Source organism: Eleutherodactylus coqui, chromosome 11 (assembly GCF_035609145.1).
Source record: "Eleutherodactylus coqui strain aEleCoq1 chromosome 11, aEleCoq1.hap1, whole genome shotgun sequence".
Classification (NCBI taxonomy): Eukaryota; Metazoa; Chordata; class Amphibia; order Anura; family Eleutherodactylidae; genus Eleutherodactylus; species Eleutherodactylus coqui.
In genome coordinates, this window is record NC_089847.1 from 115997294 (window position 1) to 116020136 (window position 22843).

Genomic DNA, 22843 nt, shown 5'->3' on the forward strand with positions numbered 1-22843 from the left:
GCTGCATTGATTGGCTGAGCAGCAGGATTTATGAATTGGCCAATCAATGCTGCGCTCAAGGAAATTCATAAATCCCACCTCCATGAAGCGATGGCCGTGATTGGTTCTTCAAGCTCTGCTCAGCCAATTAATACAGCGTTTGATAAACAAATCAGAGCCATCGCATTGGTTCATCGAGCACTGCACTGATTGGTTTTCGAGCACTGCTCAGCCAATCAGAGCCATCGCTTTCTGGAGGTGGGGTTTATGAATCCCGTAACCAGGAAACGATCTTCTGTGGGCGGCCGAGGTTTGCAAGAAGCGCATTGCAGCTCCAGAAAGCAGTGGGAGGGACCTGGATTAATATAAGACAGTGTCTTATTTTCAGGGGAACACAATATATTGCTTGAGAGTTTTTGCTTTTTTTTTTTAATGTCACACTTTATATTTAAAAAAAAAAATCCTAAGATCCTGCAGTTCTCACTCTGACCACTAGGCCTAAAAATAGTCTGATACTTCCTGTTCTGCAGTCATCTCACTAACATCACAGGCAGGATCACAGTGAGAGGTGACACCTATATAGGTAACACAGGATCGACCATTCACAATAAATGATATCACAGCTCACCTCCTCCCCCGCCCTGCAAAATAACCTCTGGCAAGGTCACAGAGCGTGCCCGTAACACTCTCCCACAGAAGTCAGTGGGTTTTCTGCTGTCTACATCCCATGAGGCTGCTGTAAATCATCTCTCTAAATGTTGCTATGGTAATTGCAGCTCTGGGACAATGGCCGCCCCTGATAATCCCTATATCCAATTAGCCTATTACCCCAATATACCGCTATGTCCGCGCTGTCATAACGAACCCAACGTTACCTTCATCTTTCCCAAACTTTCTCCAATCCAAAGATATCGGCCAATAAGATTCTCTGGTTCCATATGCTAATTAGCCTGATGGGCACCTACCAGCGGTCCGGCTCTCTTTGCTAAAAACCACCCCCTTTCTTGCGGAGCGACGCTCCCAGCTCTTCCCGCTAGGGATGTAATACGTTCCAACTCCAATGAACTTGCGCCACATTGATGACGATGCATGCAAGAGACTCATTGGCCGTTTTCTTCGCATAGGAGGCAGTTTGGCGAAAGCAAACGGTGACGCTGCGCTCCCTGTGAGGGTATATTGGGGGACTAAGTCACATTTAGGGGACAGAGCTCTTTTAAGACGTCTTCAAGACTTCTCCTGAGCTGCAGAGGTCCTCTGGAATGCGCTACCCAGGACGACCTGGCTCACCTGCAGCTGTAAGCACGTCCTAAGATCACGTCTCTTTAGGCATGCACTTTATGGAAGCCCCCCGGGCACTGCCCCCCTGTGCCCCCTCACCTGTGGCTCCATGCCGGCTTGCAGGGCAGGACACATAGCGCTGGAGCTGAGGAGAGATGGAAGCTTGTAGATTAGAACAGCGGTATAATGTGTCCCCTCTCCCGGCCAAACTCTTCCCGTTGCCTGGCAACGCGGGTCACGTGCTCCCTCTGCACTTCCGGCTCGTAGTGAAGGTTTCTCCTTGAATTCGCGACCCGGCTTCCGTGACGTTTCCAACATGGCGGACACGGCCAGTCAGCTGCTGCTGGGCTCCGGCCTGACCGTCGTGTCCCACCCGTTAATGTACGTGAAGATGCTGGTGCAGGTGAGAGCCGGGCGGAGCCGCCATGTATGAGGGGGGAGGGGCCGGCTGTGCGCCAGGCGCTCGTCACGTGTGCCAGGGCGGCTGCCGCCATATGCCCACAGTCCCGAGGCTGCCACTATCTGCCCACTGATCTGAGCTGTCATTAGATGCCTCATGATGTCCAGGGGGCGGGCGGTCAGTGGGAGATGCCTTATGATGCCCAGGTGGCGGGCGGTCAGTGGGCGCCCCCCAGTACCAACAGGTTGGCTATTAGATGCCCTCCATTACCCAGGGGGCGGGCTGTCAGTGGGTGTCCCCAGGTGCGGGCTGTTAGATGCCCTCCAGTACCAGGGACGGCCTGTCAGGTGCCCTCAGGGTTGGCTTTTACTAGATGCCCTCCAGTACCCAGGGGCGGGCTGTTACTAGATGCGCTCTGGTACCCAAGGGTGAGCGGCCTGTCGGGTGCCCCCAGGTGCGGGTTGTTGGATGCCCTCCAGTACTATGGACGGCCTGTCTGGTCCCCCCAGGGTTGGCTTTTACTAGATGCCCTCCAGTACCCAGGGGTGGGCTGTGGGTGGGTGCCCCCAGGTGCGGGCTGTCAGATGCCCTCCAGTACCAAGGGGCGGCCTGCCGTGTGCCCCCAGGGGCAGGCTGTTACTAGATGCGCTCTGCTACCCAAGGGTGGGCTGTCTGTGGGGGCCCCCTCAGGTGCGGGCTGTAAGATGACCTCCAGTACCAAGGGGCGGACTGTCGGGTCCCCCCAGGTTTGGCTGTTACTAGATGCCCTCCGGTACCCACGGGCTGTCAGTCGGTGACCCCTGTTAGTTGAGGGCAGGCTGTCACTAGATGGTCTTCGGTACGCAGGGGTCGGCTGCTGCCACTATATGCCTCATGGTTTCCCTGTGTGTGTTATTACTAGATGCCCCCTGGGGTGTGCTGTCACTCTGTGCCCCCCAGTACCAGGCTGCCACTAGATGCCCGCGGGTAGGCAGGTTCTGGCTGCCAGTAGCTGCACTCTGGTATCTGGTAGCACAAAGCTGCATTACCAGTCTCCAGTATCGGGACCCCAAGCTGTGGGGGGTCTGCAGTATTGGGGGTTCCGGACCCTGCAGTATTTGGTCTTGGCATCCAGGCGCTGGCTGTCATCAGTCCTTATTACCCCCTGGTCCTGGGCTGCCATCACTATCCAGAGTGCGGATCTCACTACCTCCGCTGAGCCCTTGGGTGAGATTGGTGATCCCTACAGTTCTGGCATCTTCCGATTCTCGGAGGAGTTGTGCCCGCCATTTGTGGAGGGGGTGAAGTTTGCTACGGCACCTTACTAACGACGCCATGATTTAATTTGTGACGCTGTGGGACGTGACAAGTTCCCTTCCAGGTCAAATGGCGAAATATTGTACCCGGTCCATAGTGATAAAGTAAGTGCGCCAAATTGTAAATCACCCGCGGCCAACGAGCGGATTCTGCAGCTCTTCTCTTCCATCTGCACAGCAGTGGGTCTTGTTGCAGATTGCAGGCCGCCACACGCTACATACGGGGATCGGCACACGTGTGTACGGGCTGTGGGCGTGGAGGGAGTTGGGTGCTGGCCGAGTGCCAGAGAGTGCAGGAAACTGGTAAATCCGGCCTGTACCCGAGAGCTGCGGATCAGGAGTCTTCAGCGGGCACGGGTTAATGATTACCTACATGGGTGAAAGGTCACCCGCAGATACTGTGTGCAGAGGCGAAATATCCTGCAGCCGCTCCCCTCGTGTGACCCCTCAGCCACCATGGTGATGTGTAATAAGTCTGCCAGCCTCCACCTGCAGTCATAAAGCCGGATCCGGCACCGGCGTCCTGTAGTGGGGTAACAATGGCGCGCGTGGATGAACTACATGATGGGATGGCGTGCGGACCGGATCATGGATTTCAATTTGTCTTGCGCCCCCTATGTGAGAGAGAGGGTAAAACCCAATTGCAAAGTTGGAGAGTAGCGTGTGAGAAGCAGAAGTCCACTTTCCGCCCGCCTGTAGAAGCGCAGCGCTTTACTGCGTGTAGAGGTGCGGATTTTCGTGTGCGTTTACGTTTTGCGCAGTAACCACGCAGGCAAACAAGCTGATGATGTCACAACTTTTACCCCCTCCCGGCGGCACAGCAACCTGCGTGAAAAATGCAGTATTACGCACATGATCGCTTATTTACTACGTATTTTATGCAACCCATTCATTTCAACGGGCGATTCAGTGCGTTAAGTACGTGCTGAAATGGCGAAAATAAAACACGTAGGGCGTGGTTTACACAAGGCGTTAAACACAATGCGCAAAACCGCTGGTGTGAGCGGCCCCAGTGAAATAAATGGAGGTTTAGTGCTACGTATTTTGCGTGCAGGAAAAAAAAAGTTTGTGTGAGAGTGGCCTAATGCTAGCGTCCCGCGGACAAGTGCCATATCGGGCTGTGAATCGCGGCCCAATATTGCGCTCACCAACGTGCGTTTTCACCGTGGATGCAATGCGTTTTTATCTCAACCGCCTCGCATCACTTCGGGGAGCCGCAGCGGAGGATTGCAGAGTTTCTTCTATTGTTTTCAATGGGGCGACCTTGCATGGCACCGCGTGGTGCGATGCTGCTGCCGGCCCCATTGACATCAATGGGAGATGCAAGGGCGCACCGCGATTTGTTTCCTGTATCGGGGATTCAAATTCATGCAAGATTTGCGCGTCTCGCAGCACACAAATCTCACGTGATTTTCTCGGCCGTGAGAGTGGCGTAAGTCCCATGTGACCGCAGTAAGGAAGGTGAACTGGAAGCGCCATCCTGCTATGATGAGAGCCGATCAACCCGGAAGTCATCCGCCATCATCTGCAGGAGATTCAGGTACCGAGACTCCTTGGAAGGAACACCGATCCAACGAGACGATCGGGCCAAATTCTACCCCCAACGTTCACGCCGAAATTTATATGGTCTTCTGATTGGCTAATGCTCTTACTAGTAATCTGCATTGCACTGAATTGGCGCTTCGCCGTTCACCACTGCGGTACCACAATGATGGCGTCCACCCTGGACTGCGCTGTCCAACGGCTCCACGCATGTATTATAGAAGGCGGCCATGACAAATACACTTACCTCCTGTCAGTCCCAGCAGCGGTCCCACGGGGCACAAAGCGGGTTCCTGATTCTCACACGCTACTCTTCAACTTTTTGGGTTTTGCTCTCTAACTCTTACAGGGGCCACAAGACAAAATTGAAATCCATGTTCCGGGGGGCCCATGCGTCATACCCCCACGTAGCGCACCCATGACTTCCTATTCAAGTCCGCCATTGTTGTTTCACTATAGGACACCAGTATTGGGATGTAGCCCCGCATCTGTCTTTTTGACTCCCCACTGTAGAAGTTGTACTTCACAATAGGATCCGCTCCCCAGTACAGGTGAAGAACCTTAAAGGGTCAGGAACGGTATCGTCTCTCCTAGAAGGGACCTAGATGTGAGGAGACTTCTATTCCATCCATGCTCCTCTGGGAAATATGCAAATGGGAAGATGGAACAATGCCTCTACAGCGCCATCTATTGGAAGGCAGCATTCCAGCAAGTCATTGTCAGACTTTTTAAACAAGTTTTATGACAATGGATGGAGCATGGATGGCCTTATAAGTCTCCACACACCTTTTAGGTGTCTCCTTAAGGAGAGATGTTGCCCTTCCTGACCCACGTCTATAGGCCAAGCCAAGCCAAAAAGCTGCCGCACTCTGATGAGGGGCGATCACCCCGAAACAGCTGTCTGTGTATGGTTATTCTGGCTAGTTGGTGTGCATGTAGCGTTATTTCTGCTGTCCATGTTGGGGTCTGGAATGAAGCTTTCACTCCGGATGTGAACATGGCTTTACTAAAGGCCCCCGGTAACAGCAGGGCCGCACATCGCTCTAGTGTGTATGGGCTCAACCATGCTGACCGCGTCCCTTTACACACGTGAACACTCGGCTGAACTTTAATATTCATGTGTTGGGGACAAAAGGATCAGACGTTCAAAGATCAACATCCTCGATCCTTCTTTCCCCCTAACATTCTGTCACCGGAAGGTTGACCCAGCCCCATACGCAATATAGGGTCATCCGCCCTACTAAACGCTGGGGTCTTTTATGTGTATGGCCTGCCTTGTAAGTCAATATTAACCCAGGGCTGAGTGGATCCCCAAAGAAAAGCCGTTCCCAATTGGAACCAGCGGGGCTCTTTCGCAGCAAATCGCCATAATAACATGTGCGCCATAATGACATCACTACTGTGGAGCCCGTTGGATGACCCGTTGTCCCCATGGAAGACACAACATCGCAAAGTCACATGGAAATGGAACAAAGTTTATTAGCATTTTGGTTAGAATGAATTTTTGACTTTTTTGGTCCCCTTTCGGCTGCCCATATACAGTACAATATAGACCTCCTAATCATGTGACACCTTGAAGATGTATTAACCCTTTCCAATCCAATTTTGGATTCAGTGTTTCCTAGGGGGCTTTCTCTTTCTGCCATTTTACAATGGTGCCATCTGCTGGCTAGAGCAAGTACTGCAGTATGGGATATACTGGAGAGGCCCCCGACAACAGAGCGGCTAGTAATATACAGTAAGAATACCCTGCCGGACATCTTTTGACATTGAAGCTGTACAGCCTTCAATCAGAATGCCTTCAGACGTCAGACAGTGGATTGGAAAGGGTTAAATATATATTTCGAAAGTATTAATTTATCTAACTCCGCATTACCGTCTTGACATCTAACGCTTCATGCATAATATTAGTTAGAAGGACCAAGTTCCTGGAGATTGCTGGCCTTACGTCCACAACGGAGACCTTCCAACGGTTTTCTTCTTCTCACTCTTGTACATCTTTCTTCTTCTCCATCTCTTCTTCCTGCTCCGGGCTGTGCCAAGATCCGGGTCGGACATGTTCCTGGCATACTGTGCTATAGCCGTTATGTGTGGGTGAAGTTCTGGGCAGGCATCATGGGGGCCAACGCACAAGTCCCTCTTGTTGTAGAAGAAATGTTTCCTCTTGGGCTTCACCTTGGTCAAACACTCCGCAAACTGCTTGTCGCACTCGCATGCCATCCTGCCACATAGGGTCGACGACTGACATTGAGTCTGGGCCGGGCCACACGTAAATTGATAAAACTGCCACTTGATCTTACTGTGGCACTCCAAGTCAAGCCTGGAATAGCGGTAACAACAGTCGTGCAAAAGGCAACAGCGGTCAACGTCATCGACTGGTGCGCCTGCCCCTCCGGTGCCGCAGTAACAGCCGTAGAGGTTGATGCCCAGCAAGGGCACTTTAAGCCGGTTTCTGTAACACCACAGGGTCACCACCAGGTCCAACACGCCACGCTTCTGACGCACATTGGCGCCGCTGCAGGTCGTCCGATACTGGAGGTAACAGGTGTAGACCAAGACGAAGAGCACAAGTTTGTTCATCTCCGATCGTTGGATCAAGACTGGAGACTCCTGCGGAGATAAAGGGAATTTTCTCAGAGAATTGACTCAATGCCATATTTTTGGAACATTTCAGTTCATTCATTCGTACGGTCCTTTTTCCATAGCCTCTATAGAGGTACCAATACACCCCTCCCCGCCGCCCGTGACTGGCACGGTCAGCATTTTTGTTTTTCGGCAAACCCCCTGACGGACTCCCTTTTAAGGTGTAAATACACTTTATACTAACTTTTGACATATTAATAGAGCAACACGTCAAAAGCTTTGATCATTAAAGGATCCGAGACCGCTGCTGATCTGAAGGGGCTGCGGATCTTGCTGGAGAGCTGTGACCCTTCGGCTGTCATCGTTGCCTTTTACCGGCATTCGAAGACTGACACAATGGCCTACCGTTGATATCTAGGCATATGTCTTCAGGAGCTGATGGGCAACGATGACAGGCAAGGGTGCGCAGTACTTGGGTGAGCGCTGCAGTCCGTTCAGTTGAGCAAGGGTCTTTGCACTTGAACCCCCAACTTTTGACATGTTGCTCTGGCAGGTTAAAAGCTTTTAAAAAGCGCAGTTACTTTTTAAAGGGAGCCTGTCATGGGGTTTGCCGATTCAAAACCGCTTATAGCGCTGGTTACAGGCAGTGAAGAAAGGTGTGTAAGTACCTCTATAGATGGTTTAGGGGGCTCAAGCAGTCAGAAAACTAAAGCTGCCACAAGTGCTCTGGTGATGGGACCCGTCGCTCAAGGGCTCCTCTGTCCAATGAGTTGCTCTACAGCGCTGTTTGGCTGTAGTGGTCTTATTCGACAGAGGGGCGCACTTGAGGGAAACGTGCTGAAGACCCTATAAGTATCTACAGAAGTGCCTATGCATCCGAAATTGTCATATAAACCATAAAAAAGCCACCGTGAATATAGATGGATGTATCCGAATGCACATCCCAAAGACTATAGTGGCCAATGCATAAGGGCCAGATCGCCCGTCGAATGACGACTGTGTATTTAGACATGCATTTTTTGTGACCCAATATTGTATACCCCCGTGTGAATGACCCCTAAAGGAGATGTCCAAGCATTCTGTGACATCGGGCGTAGAGGAACGCAACTGTACACTGGTCGGGGCGACCAACCAATGTCCAGTGAGTGCTGTGCACATGCATGCGTTAAAGGGGGTTTCCAAGACTAACATATCAATGACTTCTCCTCAGGGTAGGTCATCAATATCAGATCAGTGGGGGTCCACCGCTCGTGCCCCCTGCCAGTGAGCCGTCTGAAAAGGCATAGTACATATTGGGTACAGCTCCCTACATTGAGTAGTGGCTGTGCATGGCATAGCAGTTCAATCGCATTCACTTGAACTGGACTGAGCTGCTCTCATGGCATGTAACTGATGAGCGTGACCTTACAGGCGTGAGAAGAGACCGCAGCACTCGCGTGAGCGTTGGCCCTCCCACAATCAAACCCTTAGTCACAGTAAACCCCTTGAATTAGAATAGGATCCATGTACGATACTCACTGGGCAATGGACGGCTGTCGTAGTTGTCTCTCCATACCCAAGGGCAGGTCAGACTAAGCGGCCACTCTTAAGCTCATTGTACATGAATTTGCCCCGAAACCTATCCCAATGGCGAACAAACCACTTGGGGCAAAACTATTGAGCTCTTTCCCTGTACCCCCCGGTCTACCTGCCCACCTGTACACCCACATCATAATACATACTGCACCATGAATGGCCGCCCAGTACCTACGTTGCTCTTGTCGGAGTCGCTCTCAGATGAAGCTCCCTTCCTTGCAGCGTGTCGGATTCCTTCTGGCCTTTATACATGTATTATATGTTTACGTGTTGGAACGTAGAAGAAGTCCTCCTCTCGCCTTTAACTCTTCTCGCCCCATATCCATTGTGCAGATGTCTAAGCTTCAGCCCCCATCCCTGTTGAGCTTGCCTTGACGTTCCTGTCTACCGTAGCACTTCACCGTTCCTAATACCCCACATGTTAGAGTAAATAATTACAGGTTTGGGGGGCTTTTATCATCTAATTGTGACCTCCATTCCAGGAACGGGTTACCCAGAGAGGTTGTGTTGCACTGTGGTCTATCGGAGGGTCCCAGAGCATCCCTAAATATAACACGTTTGGTTTTCATACCCATCAATTAAATCTTTCTTGGCAGGGGTTCCTGAACAAAGTATGTCAGCGTCTTGGAGGAATCTTGTCTTATGTTTTCTTTTCCTACTCTGTCTTACGAAGTGTCTTGTAGAGGTAAGGAGCACCGTGCGTGTCCTCATCAGAAGGTTAAGTGGACACTCCAGACTCCTTAAAAGAACCCATTAAGGAGACAGACCCCTATAGAATCAGAGTGATACCCTAAGAGAGTTGTACTACAAGGTGTAGTAGAATCTACTAAACCGCCTCTAAATTTCCAAAAAATGGAAGTATTACCTAAAAAACACAAGCCCTGCCTTTGGGGTGGTCATCAAGGACCCATTGCCTTTCATGGGGTTCATCAAGATTCCTCCGTTGGGGTTGCTGTAGTTTGTCAAGAATAGCAAGCAATTTGGATGCCAATTTGAAGGGTTGTCCTGTATTTCTGGGTTAGACCCCATTTACACTGAAAGATGATCGCTCAAACGACAGTTTGACTGACAGTTTTGAGCGATCATCTTTGCATAGTCTATAGTAGCTAATTGGCTACTAAAGAGCTACGCAGGCAGAGCGGGACAGCTGCATTGTTCTCCGTGCTTTCAGCTCGCGTCCCACTGAGAACTACCAGCGGGGCATGAGCTGAAAGAATCTTATCAGCGCTGCCGACTGTGATAACAGGTGCCGCCGCTGATAAGAGTTCATCACTCAATTCTAGAAAACTAGAATTGAGCAAGGAACGAATCATGCAGGATGTCCGTGCATTGAGACGCAACAGTTATTGCTCAAAAGATGGCTTTGAGCGAATGTTGAGCGAGAATCCCTGTCTAAATGGGCCTCTGGGCTTCCATCGCTACTCTCCCTACTAACGATTCTTTTAAGGCCTGGCCTACATGGACATAATACTTTCGAGCACAAGTTACAAGTAAAATTGCAGTCAACTACAAGTTTCTGAGTAGCCCGGGCCTAAATGTAAGGCAATATGCTTTATACACTGATGTGCCAAAAGTCATAGGATAGCCGTATGTAAAGGGATGGTACCTCCGGTGATTTTATTTGGGAACTCCCACACTTGTATAAGTGGTGAGGGGTTATATTGTGAGTGAGGTTAAACACTGGTCAACGTGCTTATGGCAAGGTGATGTGAATTAATTGGAGTTGGTACGAGATGTGATAGTGGGTGCCAAACGGATGGGACATTACATTTCCAACGCTGTGTGGGCATTTAACATTCCTCGATCCACAGTATCGTGTGTACTGGGAATGCATCGTTGAAGACATTCCTAGCCAAAATGCACCATTCAGTGGCCACCCGTGAGTGCTTAATAATCGTGACTGGGGCATCTGGCTACTATTGTCCATGCTAACCAATTGTTTCGGGCTGATGGTAGGGTTTGTGTGTTGCCTATGAAACTATGGATCCCAGCTGTCAACAAGGCACTGTGCAGGCTGGTGGTACCATACTGGCATGGGGGTTGTTCTCATAGCGTGGGTTGAGTCCGCTGGTCCGCCTAAACATGTCATTGACCGGTATACGCTACCTTATACCGCTTGGTGACCATTAGCAGCCCTTCATGGACATCATGTTACCCCCACAATGATGGGATATTCCAGCAGGATAATGCACCGTGCCATCAGGCCTAAGTCATTCAGAATTGGTTCAAGGAGCATTTTGAACAGTTCCTATGGATGGTGCGGCCTCCACCTGAGATGAGCCCAATCAAGCATTGGATGTGATGGAGAGATCCATTCATACCTGACATCCTGCACCTACAAATACCACGGAGCTGTGGGTGACTATCCAGACATCTCAATGTCCCTCCAGACATCTCCCATCCACTGATGTCATGTCCAGTTGTTGCACCTTGCTGGGGACCTACACAATAGTACTTCCTGTCCCATGACTTTTGGCACATCAGTGTACGGTACAGCATGATGCATTTATGGCATTTTAAAACAGTGTATGGGGTGACCTACCTGACGGACGCCCTAGAGGTGTCCTTCGGGCTGCTATACATTAGTATACCCTTTATTTTACTGTATGGAAAAGTTGTCTGTTACACTATAGCGTACAGAGACATGAATATAAAAGAAAGTATACCATGCCATATGTGTTTTGTGCTCGCCTATGGGCGATATATGCCATACGGTGTCCCCCACTAGTGGTTTGCATTGGTAATTCCTCCTGATGTATACCTTCTCCGGTTGCGGCACAGTGTGAATGTAGCCTTCAGCTGTCATATATTGTCTCTAACCTGTAGCAGGCAGTATGCATGGCTTAGTGTTGATGACCGACAGGACTGAATCCTAATATTCATGGACTATGTTGCTTTTGTTTTTTAGGTGGGACACGAGCCACTGCCACCTACATTAGGAAGAAACATTTTTGGGCGTCAGGTGTACCAGCTCCCTGGATTTTTTGCATATGGTGGGTGCCCGGTGATAACGTTTACTTGTCTTCTACGGTCTATGATTCACTGGTCGCTTCATAGCCCAGTTCTATCCAGAGCTGCATTCACAATTCTTCTGAGCTTTCATCTCGCACAACATCCCCTGCTTGTTCAGTGTCTGTACAGAGCTTGTTCTCGTAACTTGCGTTCTGGAGTAAGCTGTCTCTATACCAGGCGCTGCACATTAATTTGATGTTGGAAAGTCTAAAGGTGCTCATAGACCCTCAATAGCTGTCAGCTGTACATTTCTTTACCCAACAGCTAATTCCCACAGCTTCCCCTTACAAATGAAAGGGGTTGTCCAGTTGTAAACTATTGATGGCTTATTGGTAGGATTGGCCATTAATAATAAAGCGGCAAGGGTCTGCCACCCCCAGACCCCTGCTGATCAGCTGTTTGGGTCACTGTGCTCATACAATGAGCTCATTTCTACAGGAAGCAGACAACTCTGTTCTCACTGCAGTGGCCAGGCTTGGTATTACAGGTCAAGTTTCTATTCACTTAAAGCGGTTTTCCGGTCAAAAACTACTATTGATGACCTATTGTCAGGAATGTTCATCAACAGTTGATCAGAAACGGTCCGCCGCTCGGGATTTCAACCGATCAGCTGTAGGAGGTAGGCGCGGAGACTTCCGCTCCACATAGAGGTCAGAGAGGAAGCCCCCGCGCCAGCCTCCTATGTACTGGCTGGCACTGGTAAATGCAGGCACGGCTCTCATTGATTTCAATGAGAGCGGTGCCTGCAGTTACCAACGCTGGGCACTGCATGGGAGGTTGGCGCGGAGGTTTCTGCTCTGATCTCTATTACGGCGGCACTGACAGCTTGCGCTCACATAGCTGATCGGTAGGGGCCCCGAGTGGCAGACTCCGGCCAATCAACTGTTGACCTATTCTGATGATAGGTCATCAATAGTATTTTTGACCGAAAACCCCCTTTTAAACGAAAGCTGGATCTGCATTACCAAGTCTGGCCACTGCAATGAGAACAGAGCTCTCTGGTTCTTGCATGGGTCCAGTGAACAGCTGATTGGCAGGTTTCCTCTCATTGGAACCCTGTAAAACAAAATGTATGGAAAGCAGCACAGCCAAAGTTTTCAAAAGGCACAGCCCGGCCACGGGTGCACGATCCCAAAACAGATCCAGACCTGAGGATCCAAGTGTAGCTTCTTAGAAATTCAATAAGCAGATCGGCACTCCCGGGTTTTCTTCATAATAAACTACCTTTATTCCTCACGACATAAAAACTGCAACGTTTCGATCCGCTCCGGGTCTTTTTCAGGCATGTCATGGGAACCCTGTCAGTCAATCTACTATTGATGACCTATCCTGCTGATAGACCATTAATACGTTAAGTTTACAACTGGACAACATTCTTAAAGTGACTCTTCGGTTTTGGGACAAAATTCTGTCCCTGGACCATATTTTGTGGGTGGTGTATTACTTGCAGTTGTCCTTCTCTACTGTCCCTGTGATCCGCCAGTTTGGGGGCTCTTTTTTTGTCCATCCAAGATGGCGGTCGCAATTTTCAGACTACCTGATCCCCACGGAGTGTTAGCCTACCAATGCACTTTACCTGCTCACTGACTGGTCAGAGCTGCTCATGTGATCAGGCATTGAAATTCCACATCCTGTAACCCTCTCATCAGGCACCCATACACATACAACAGCCTCTTCGGTCACCTTATTTCTATGTACAGGGGCTTTAACTCCTAGATTCTTCCAAGGGGCGCTCCCCTTGTGCTCATACTGTAATATAGTGTATGACCATAGCCGTGGCGGTCATACAGTGCTCTCTGTGTGGTTGCTGGTCGTGCAACATATAGGTCAGGGCAACCCTGCTCTTCCAATTGGTGGGTTAGGGTACCCATGGATGTGCTGTGAATGTCTATAGACATTGTTAATCAGCTTGCACTACTTATCTCCTTTACCTGATGTTGGTCAATAACCATATACATTTATGTATTTGTAGCAAAACACATCATTCGTATTGATGGCAAGCGAGGACTCTTCAAGGGCTTGACTCCCCGTCTGTGCGCTGGAGCGGTGGGCACTGTGGTGCACAGCAAAGTTTTACAGGTAACTTTTCAGAATGGCGCGGACTGGTGGCTTCTAAATGACCAGCGGCTCACGTTTTTGGACCCAGAACCATGAACAGGGAAGTATGTAGTACTTGGCCCATGTAAAGGGAAGTATGTAGTACTTGGCCCATGTAGAGGGAAGTATATAGGGGGAATTTACTAAGCCCGGCATTTCCTGCATCGGGCTTAGTACAATTCTCCCGGTGAGCCGAATACATGAAGAGGCGCGTTCTTCCTGGGATCCATTTCTTAAATCTTTCACAACTGTTTCTGGCATAAATTATACATTAATCTGTCGGTCCTGGACGGCCACACCCCACCCACTTTTTGAAAAAGTGGCAAGTCTGGTGCAGAAAGGAGGAAAGTCGCAAATTTTAGCACAAATACACATTTGATTGAAAAAAAGTGAAACTTTTTTACACCAAAAACTAGCGTAAAACTTCTCATGAACGCGCCCCATAGTGCTTCATGACTTTGGTTAATGCAATTTCCTTCTCCTTCTTTTAGTGCTACCAGAATCAGAATCAGATGGAGGTAAGCCGAGTGTACTTTGCACAATTGAATTAGAGTGTCTGCTTTAAAAATAAATATCTATAGATGTAGCGCTCACTAGGAGATTCTCAGTTAACCCTCTAACTCCCAGCCATTTTTCCGGCTTTTGTTTTCACTTCATCCTCTCCTTTTGAGAGCAGTAACTTACATATTCTTCTGCTGACACAGCCGTATGAGAGCTTGTTGTTTTTGTCACAAGTTGAATTTTGTAATGCTACCATTTTAAGGCACGGGGAAACTTTCAACATTTTTGGGTGAAATGGAAAGAAACCCAATTTTACAGTTTTTTTGGGGTAAGGCTTTTCCTTTCCGGTGTTTGGTATAAATTACATGTTAACTTCATTCTTTGGGTCAGTACCATTACGAAAATACTAGGTTTACAGATTTTTTAAAAATGTTTTATAACTTTGAAACCTTTTTTAAAAATGCTTTTCTCATTATATTCAGAGTCCCATAACCTTTTATTCTTCAGTGGATGGAGGCGTGCGAGGGCTCGTTTTTTGCAAGGCGGGCTGTAGTTTTTATTGCTGGCTTGTTATTGATCACCTTTTATTCCATTGTTTTTTTGGAGACCCAAAAAACCCCAGCAATTCTGGAATTTTTATTCATTTATTTTTTAACAGCGTTCACCATGCTTTTTTGGATGCGGCAATACTCATTGTTTCTATTTTTTGATTGTTTTGTGGGAAAAGTGTTTGGTTTTTTTTGTGTTTGTTTTTTTTTTTTAATTCCAAAAATTATATTAGACGTTTTAATCTTGCATTTTCTTAGTGCCCTTAGAGGTCTTGAACCAGCGATCATTTACTTGCTTCTACAATATACTGCAGTGCTTCAGTATTGCGGTGTGTTGTGGCTTTAATAATAGCCTATTTGCCCCGCTACGGGACTTTGCTATTAATTGGCAGGGGTCCACCGCCTGAGGCTCCGACTGATCGCCAATCTGTCATGTTAGAGTGCGGAGCCAATGTGTTGCCGGAAACGCACAGCTCTGTATACACCGCAGGGCCGGGATAGTATTACAGGCACAGTTCCTTTTCACTTAAATGGAAACTGTTCCTGCAATACCATCCTGAGCCACAGCAGTGTGTACAGAGCTGTGTTTCTGGCAACACATCAGTCCTGTACGGTCCAGCAGTTAGCTGATTGATGATTGATCCCGACCAATCAGTCGTTTAGTCATGGAAAACCCCTTCAAGGTGTTGTAGTTAAAGGAAGGGTCTTCATCTTCTTCACCATCCAAAGCCGATAATGCCGGTCAGTGCTTGTTTGCAATCTACAAGTGCAGTTTGACTGACCTCCTATGATGTTGTGCATTGTGAAATACGTAGTTTTTTTTTTTTCCGTTGTTTTACATTTGCGCACTATGCTGCGCCTCTTGAAAGTACTCCCTCTCCCACAATGCACACATCAACACGTGCTCTGTACAAACACTAAAGGGGTCATAACAAGACAAACGCCCATCACCTCGCCATAGAATAGGTGATAAAAGTCTGATCTGTGGTGGTCTCACTGCTAAGACCCCCACTGATCCCATAAACAGTGGTAAAGTATTCTCCTCGTCTCGTCGCTTCTCCCACCCACAGTGACTTCAGGAGTCATAGACCCCCCCCCACCCCCCACCTCTCCCCGCCAATCAGATAATTGTGACCTAACTTAAGAATAAGCCTTTGGTATAAGGGTACAGGGAAACCCCTTTAATTACACAACTTAAAGGCATAACTAATAAGGCAAAGGATTTGCAAAGTTCAGAAGTGGAGCGGTGATGTAAACCGTCTGATCTCTGGCAGAGAGATATTAGAAAAGTCATTTATTTATAGGGTTTTCAATCGATTCCAGATATCTCAGTACATTAATGGATTTTCTCCATTTGCCTGCTTCTAGGGGTGATAAGACGTTCATATATTTCTTTGCTTGTCCTCTAGGAGTCTGGCAGTAAACAAAAAGAAAACCCCTGCCTTGAATTTGTTATCAAAGAGGTAAGTGCTCCCTTATTGTTGCTCCCCTCCCGGTATGTCTCTATCTGACGGGTCTTTGACCTGTGTCTGATTTCTGTTTTTCAGACCACTCAGGAGATGGTTGCCCGCTCAGCTGCTACCGTAATCACACACCCCTTCCACGGTAGGTCAGGCTTCTTGGGGATCTTCCACACCAGCAGAATTTGACCACAGCGCACATGGAAACTCAGCACCAAAATCTGCGCCACTCCGTACGGATTTTGATGTAGAATTGAAAATCGCTTAATTCTGCTGGCTTTCTGCATCAAAAGCTACATTTACCCTAGCAGATGATTACGACTAATAGAACCAATGGTTTCCTATGGAAACCTTCAGATGAACGATTTGTAGCTGCGTCAAAAAATCGCAGCAGAAAAGATAAGACATCGGCGGCGGAATTCAGCAACGGAAATTCCCTGCTGTGTGAAAAAATAGGTTTGGCAGGGAATTGCAGAAGCCTCCATAGACTCCTATGGGAGACTATGCGAGAATAGGGAGTAGAATAAGGGGAGAATAAGGAACCCCCAGCAGCAGGGGAATTCCTTATTCTCCTGTAGGGGAACCCCGGCATCACTCTGAGATGAAGGGAGTCCCCGGCAATGAAGGGAAGCCCTGGGGGAACCCCTTCATGGCGGGGCTTCACTTCACTGGAGTGCGAGCGAGCGAGAGATATATATGAAGGGGGTTCCCCCAGGGACTTTGCCCATCTCTCTCTTCACCAGTGCATCTTTTCGGTCAGGCCGGCCAATGTGAATGAGCCTTTACTGAAAGGAGGGGCAGAGAAGATTGGTTGGGAATACCCCTATATCCTCTACAGATAGCAGGCAGGAGAAGGTGCAGTGACAACAGCCGGCATCGCGAGGACTCTTGTTGTACTTCCAATTTTAGGGTGACCAAATTGAGAGTGCGTATTGGATTGTCTAACATATCTACCGCTCTTCATTTGCAGTGATCACGCTACGGTGTATGGTCCAGTTCATTGGGAGAGAGACCAAATATGAGTATGTGTCCACGCCCTACACCATCACAATGTACTTTAATGCCGGTGACTACCGCTGTGCTGCTTCGAGGGATGTAACTTACATGATCTTCTTTTTCAGTGGGGTGTTCACGTCAATAGTGACGATATACAGAGAGGAAGGAGTGTTGGGATTTTTTGCGTAAGTTGTACTTTTTTTTCGAATCGATCGTATTTATTTCCTTGCTGCCTGTGAGTTTCTGTGTTAGTCTGCTAGATCGTCCTGCTTGCTCACTGCCAGCTGGGTATTATACATGGATGCCCAGGTTGGCATGGCTGGTGTATCAGGGGCCACTACTCCTGTCGTAGACCTTTTCAGAATAGGCCATGGGTGTATAATGCTGTTTATGTAGGCGATATTGTTGGGCTCCCTAACTGTAATAAGTAAATTGGTACTGTCATGGCACTACCCAACACAACGTCCCTCTGACCCCTGTGACCGCATTCACTCCAAGGGGTTAAGGTGCAGTAAAGGATGGCTGTATCGTGCATTGCAGCGAAGTCAGCGTGACAGCCAACACTATGGAAAGCATGCTGGTGATTGCCTTCCCTCTTCTGCAAAAATAGCCTTTTTTTTTTTTTTTTTTTTTAAAGGGGAGCTGTCAGTATACCTGTGTAGAGTATTTGGGGGTGATGGGCTTCGATCAGCTTTCTTTTACTGACCGCAAACCTGAGCTCTCAGCTGAATGATGTTAATAAGATTTCTTTTCCTTCCTTTCAGTGGTCTGATTCCAAGACTGCTTGGAGACGTGTTCTCCCTGTGGATCTGTAACATGGTGGCTTACCTCCTCAACAAATACGCACTGGAAAACGAGGTAAGTGTGCAAAGTCGTCTCCACCATGCTCCGCGGAGGAAGTGTCTGCAGTAGATCGACAGACCAGCTAACTTCCATTAATTTTTCTCTTTCTAGGCCATGGGGGAGATGAAAAGCTACTCTCAAGCTGTCACTGGGGTGAGTGTAATACTGCTCTGTACCACCAGGTGGAGCACTTGAGCTTTTAGTATTCCAGAACTTTTACTATGGATAACATCTCCTCAGGATGGGCTATCAATAGCTGATGGTCAGGGTCTGCCACTGGGGATCCTCGCTGTCAGTGCACTGACCCGGACATAGTCATCAGTGGTCCAGGCTGGAAGTCTAATAGCCGGGTTTCTTTTCCATTGAAATCAATGGGAGGGATGCCTCCTATTACATACACTGAGGATGATGTCCTGAGGATCGGTCACCAATAGTAAAAGTCCCGGAATACCCCTTTTAAAGAGAAGAAGAAATGCTGATTTTATGTTAAAATGATGGCGCATTGCAGATCATCGCTTCTAGTGGTCTATGGCCAGATTCATTGCAATGGTCTGTTTTAGGTTACGTAGAGATCTTGGTAGTTTTGAGGGTGACTTTGCTTATTATCTACTTGATGCTCTTGTCTCTGCAGTTCCTGGCCAGTATGTTGACATATCCATTTGTCCTAGTGTCAAACCTCATGGCTGTGAATGACTGCGGGTGAGTATGGTCTACAGGGGCTGTCTGTCCCCAACCTGCTTCCCTATATTCTTCTAATGGATGCTCATTCCTATGTGTTACAGGCTGGCTGGTGGCTGCCTTCCCTATGCCCCTGTGTACTCTTCATGGACAAACTGCTGGAGTCAGCTCAGCAAAGAGGTAACGACAGGCTTGTTTCACTTAGATTTGGGCAAGTCTGAGTTGGTTTAGTGCACCTTCAGCTGGGGCTACATGGAAACCTGTTGTAGCATGACTTTTCCATCTTAAGGATAGTTTCACACGGGCGAGGGCGATATCGCCCATGAATCACTGTCCGATATCACTTTCCACCATGTGAAAGCAATGGGGAACTCTGCGATCCTCTGTGACAGCATTGGCAGGGGCTTTATCCATCGCTGCGGTTGAAGGGATTTCCCCGCCGGCATGAGGGAATCCCCTGCCGCTGCTGTCACAGAGGATCACGGAGTTCTCATTGCTTTCTATGTGCCGCCCCCATTGACAACAATGGTCAATATCGCAGGAAGATAGAACATGCTGCAATGCATTTCTCGCCTAGTATCACATCGCGGTGCTATGCAGGAATAAATCGCTCATATGTAAGACCCCATTCATATTTGTGCATCTCACAATGCACAGATCTTGTGCGATTTTGTCGACCGTGTGAAACCGGCCTAAAAGAAAAGGGAGAAAGTAGTGTGCAAATAGGCAACTAATGCGAGAAAATATGTATTCACCATGTGAATCTAGACAAAACCAAAGGGAATCTGTCAGCTACTTTAAGCCCTATGGTCTAAGCTTATTGGCTTAAAGCAGCTGACCTGCTGACTGCGGGGATGTAAGTTTTATACTTGCCTTTCCTCTGTTCCCCAGCGCTAAAACTTGCTGCTGAATGCATTGAGCTGTGTGCCAAGTAGTCCTCCCATTCTATGCATAGTATGGCAGGACTACTTGGTGCATACCTCAGTGCATTGCAGTAGTGGGTTTGAACGCTGACAAAGGGGGAACAGCAGAGTTCCACAGTCTCACTGCTCTTACAGTAAAGAACCCCCTTCTATGTCGGTGTAGAAACCTTCTTTCCTCTAGACGGAGAGGGCGCCCCCTTGTTACAGTCCTGGGTATAAACAGATCCATATTCATGTGTATAATATGTATTTTCTCGCAATAGCTGCCGATTTGCAAACTACTACTTCTGTTTTCTTCATATTTTTCATGCAGTACATGTATATTTGCTGCGGATGTTAAACCCCCATATTGGTGTGTATTATGTGCCAAAATAACTGATGCTGTGTTTTAGATATGGAGGTGTGAGTGCCCCAATAAAAATCAATAGGCCCCCTAGCACCGTGTATTACATATGTAATATGTGGGACACATACGCCCGTGTGAATGAGCCCTTAGTGTCTGGCCAGTCTCGCAATTCATCACATATTGATACCATCCATTTTTTTCACTTTGCTGTCCTATTTTATCGTTGAGTGACAGCCGCTGTCCACAGGGGTGCACTTGGTTTCATACTACTTAGGCTGCTTTCACACGGGCGAGATCTGTGTGTTGCCAGACGGGTAAATTGCACGTTGGCGAGCGCGATATCGGGCTGCGTTTCATGGCCCAGTATCTCGCTCGGCTGTGTGTAGGAAGCCTTACAGTATTCCCCCAGACTGAAGCTTGATAATTAAAATTGGAAGGTCTCCGTGTAGCCCCAGCCGCAGACTTCGAGGTACCTTCTAGGAAAAAGCTAAAACTGTGCTATGCCTAGTGCTGGGCATAAGGGGGCAGTGCATGACTTCTTCCTGAATCCTGCTCCTCTCCCTCAGGCACTGGATTGGGCATAGCGCAGTGTATCTGGAGCGTTCGTTTAAAGAAGCTATGCCATTGGGCTGAACACACTTCAGAATGCTGTGCACTGGCCAAACGGCTAACCCCCTCTGGTCCGAAGTGGGGGACCCTGCATTAAAACATTAACACGCCCTGATAGGACATAAGAACAGGGATTGTTTTTTGATACAACTTTTTTTTTTTTTTTTTTAATGATTTATATCAACTTTCAAAAAAAAAATTCTGCAATGTCTGTGAGACCGATCCAATGGTAAGATCGGCAGTGGTCCGGTGCGGAGACTTGCACTGTTGGCTAGAACAAAGCACTTGTTGGCCACAGTGCCCTCGGTTTTAGGTTGCTGCTTCCCGATATAGTGCCAAGTTCCATGTGGTTCCCATAGCATATAGCCATGTCGAGATATACCTGGGACATCTATAGGGGCCCTGGTTGCAGGGGAAAATATCCCCTTATGGTGACAGAAGTCACTAGCAGAGCTGATCTCGGTCTACCAACACCCAGTAACTCTGCTGTGCAGGGAGGCACCAGGCAGTCACATTATCGCCAGGTCGAATAGCAGAAGTAAGGATTCAGCTTTCTTTCTTCACTACGTAGCCTGTAAAGGAGAAGGCAGAAGCTGTTAAAAAAACACTTCTCCTCCGGGTCCTCTGTTCTCATTTACAGCTGAGGACCAGACCTGCTCCTGCTATATTGCAGGAGCTTTAATCCTGCACTGTACTTCTGCTATTGGCTGAGATTAAAGCCCAAGGCCAAGCGCCATAAATTTACCACTCTAGGTCTTTAAAGGGTTAAAGTTGTATTGGCACATAACGTATGGGGCAGGCTGATACATTCTATAGCTGTGTTTACAACATGTTCTCTTTTTGTTTTCTTTAAGGGAAACATGAATCGGGGAAACAGCCTGTTTTTCCGCAAGGTTCCTGCTGGAAAGAGCTACGTCTACGAACAGAAGAGATTTTATTAACATGAACTGCATCAGGGTCCCAGCCTGCATCTGCCGCTTTTCACTCTTCGGGGGGATCGGGGAGAGTTTAATTTGTACACATTTTGTTTACAATTCTATATGATTTTCCTTTTTAATAAACATTCATTATTGACAGCTCAAGACTGCGTATGACTTCCTATTAAATGATGGGATACACCAAGTCTCCTGGTCCCTGAGATACCCTTTATGGTATTAATGGGTGCAACTGCACCTACTTGATGCCCCCTGATAACTCCTGTGTATATGATTAACAGAGTGTGATTGTTCTCAGTAAGGGAAACCAAGTAATCTTGTAGATATGATAGCTTTTAATGGCCAACAAAAATACATGATGTTGTAGTGAGCTTTCAGGATATCCCCTTCCTCAGGCTAATGAATGAAACTAGTTTGGTCGGCACATAATTATAACATACAGATGCGGGGGGGGAGGGGGGACACCCCTCTTGATCTAACTAAATGTTCACACACACAAATGTGAGGCTTAAAAAAAAACAAAAAAAACACAAGACGGTCTGAGCAGAGAAACGAGTACTAAATCAGTCAACTGAGCTGAGGAATGCAACAGTTTTATGATGTCTCTTATCTCTAAATGTGATTGTTCCCAGCAAGAGAAACCACGTAATTTTGTAGATATGATACCTTTTAATGGATAACAAAAATACATGATGTTATAGTGAGCTTTGGGTCCTCCCAGGGTTCTTCCTCAGGCTTATGGAATAGATCTGAAGAGGCATGAATAGTTATACATACTTATGACAAGGCACAGACATGGATGTGATTGGTTTGCACTTAAAAGGAATACTGTTTGTGTACCTGTTGCAGTATTCCTGGCCTGGCGACCCTCCAAACAGTAATTCAGGGACCAAAAAACTTTCACTCTCTTATCCGTGCCCAGTTAAAAAAAAAAGTTTCTCTGTTGCAGTATTCCTTGCGCGCATCACATGTCCAAAAAAAGAGAGCCCCTGTTTGATGATTTTGCCCTCTAGTGATAAAATCCTTGCTTTTCCAATCTTTTCCATTCCTCGTATTACATTCCTACCAAGTATAATCCGTCTCTTGATCTCGGGTCCAGATTGCCCGTTGCAATCGACTTTGGATCCAAGGAAGTTTGAAATCTTGGACCGTCTCAACTTCTTTGTTGGCTTATTTTTATGTTCACTGTACCGTTGCCTACCGTGCTCATGACTTTCATTTTCTTGTGGTTGAGGTTGCATAT

General features: G+C 47.9%; 3 protein-coding genes across 6 annotated transcripts in view; 1 reads left to right on the plus strand and 2 right to left on the minus strand.

Annotated features, from left to right (window-relative positions):
* The window catches only part of AGBL2 (AGBL carboxypeptidase 2), a 52725-nt gene extending 51150 nt beyond the window's left edge, over positions 1-1575 (minus strand). For all 4 annotated transcript variants that reach the window (XM_066583299.1, XM_066583298.1, XM_066583300.1 and 1 more), the window contains exon 1: positions 1357-1575. In XM_066583299.1, the coding sequence (XP_066439396.1) occupies positions 1357-1575 (219 nt within the window). The remainder of the gene's footprint in view (positions 1-1356) is intronic.
* Positions 1532-21747, plus strand: MTCH2 (mitochondrial carrier 2). Its single transcript, XM_066583302.1, has 13 exons — positions 1532-1660; positions 11561-11645; positions 13637-13743; positions 14253-14279; positions 16220-16273; positions 16358-16415; positions 17241-17292; positions 17392-17451; positions 18031-18124; positions 18221-18262; positions 18741-18808; positions 18892-18967; positions 21520-21747. Exons 1-13 carry the CDS (start codon positions 1574-1576, stop codon positions 21604-21606), a joined length of 897 nt encoding a protein of 298 aa, XP_066439399.1. The 5' UTR covers positions 1532-1573; the 3' UTR covers positions 21607-21747.
* On the minus strand, positions 5982-8881 carry LOC136581657 (phospholipase A2-like). Its single transcript, XM_066582280.1, has 2 exons — positions 8828-8881; positions 5982-7104 (listed from the first exon to the last, which is right to left on the minus strand). Exon 2 carries the CDS (start codon positions 7072-7074, stop codon positions 6439-6441), a length of 636 nt encoding a protein of 211 aa, XP_066438377.1. The 5' UTR covers positions 7075-7104; positions 8828-8881; the 3' UTR covers positions 5982-6438.
* Positions 21748-22843: the final 1096 nt, after the last annotated feature.

Bases quoted from the DNA above. Each gene is read 5' to 3' on its own strand.
- MTCH2 (XM_066583302.1), top strand. From the start codon at position 1,574: ATGGCGGACACGGCCAGTCAGCTGCTGCTGGGCTCCGGCCTGACCGTC. The intron at 14,280-16,219 runs GTAAGCCGAGTG...CTTGTCCTCTAG, and splicing joins AGAATCAGAATCAGATGGAG to GAGTCTGGCAGTAAACAAAA. The intron at 17,293-17,391 runs GTATGTGTCCAC...CTTCTTTTTCAG, and splicing joins GGGAGAGAGACCAAATATGA to TGGGGTGTTCACGTCAATAG.
- LOC136581657 (XM_066582280.1), bottom strand. From the start codon at position 7,074: ATGAACAAACTTGTGCTCTTCGTCTTGGTCTACACCTGTTACCTCCAG.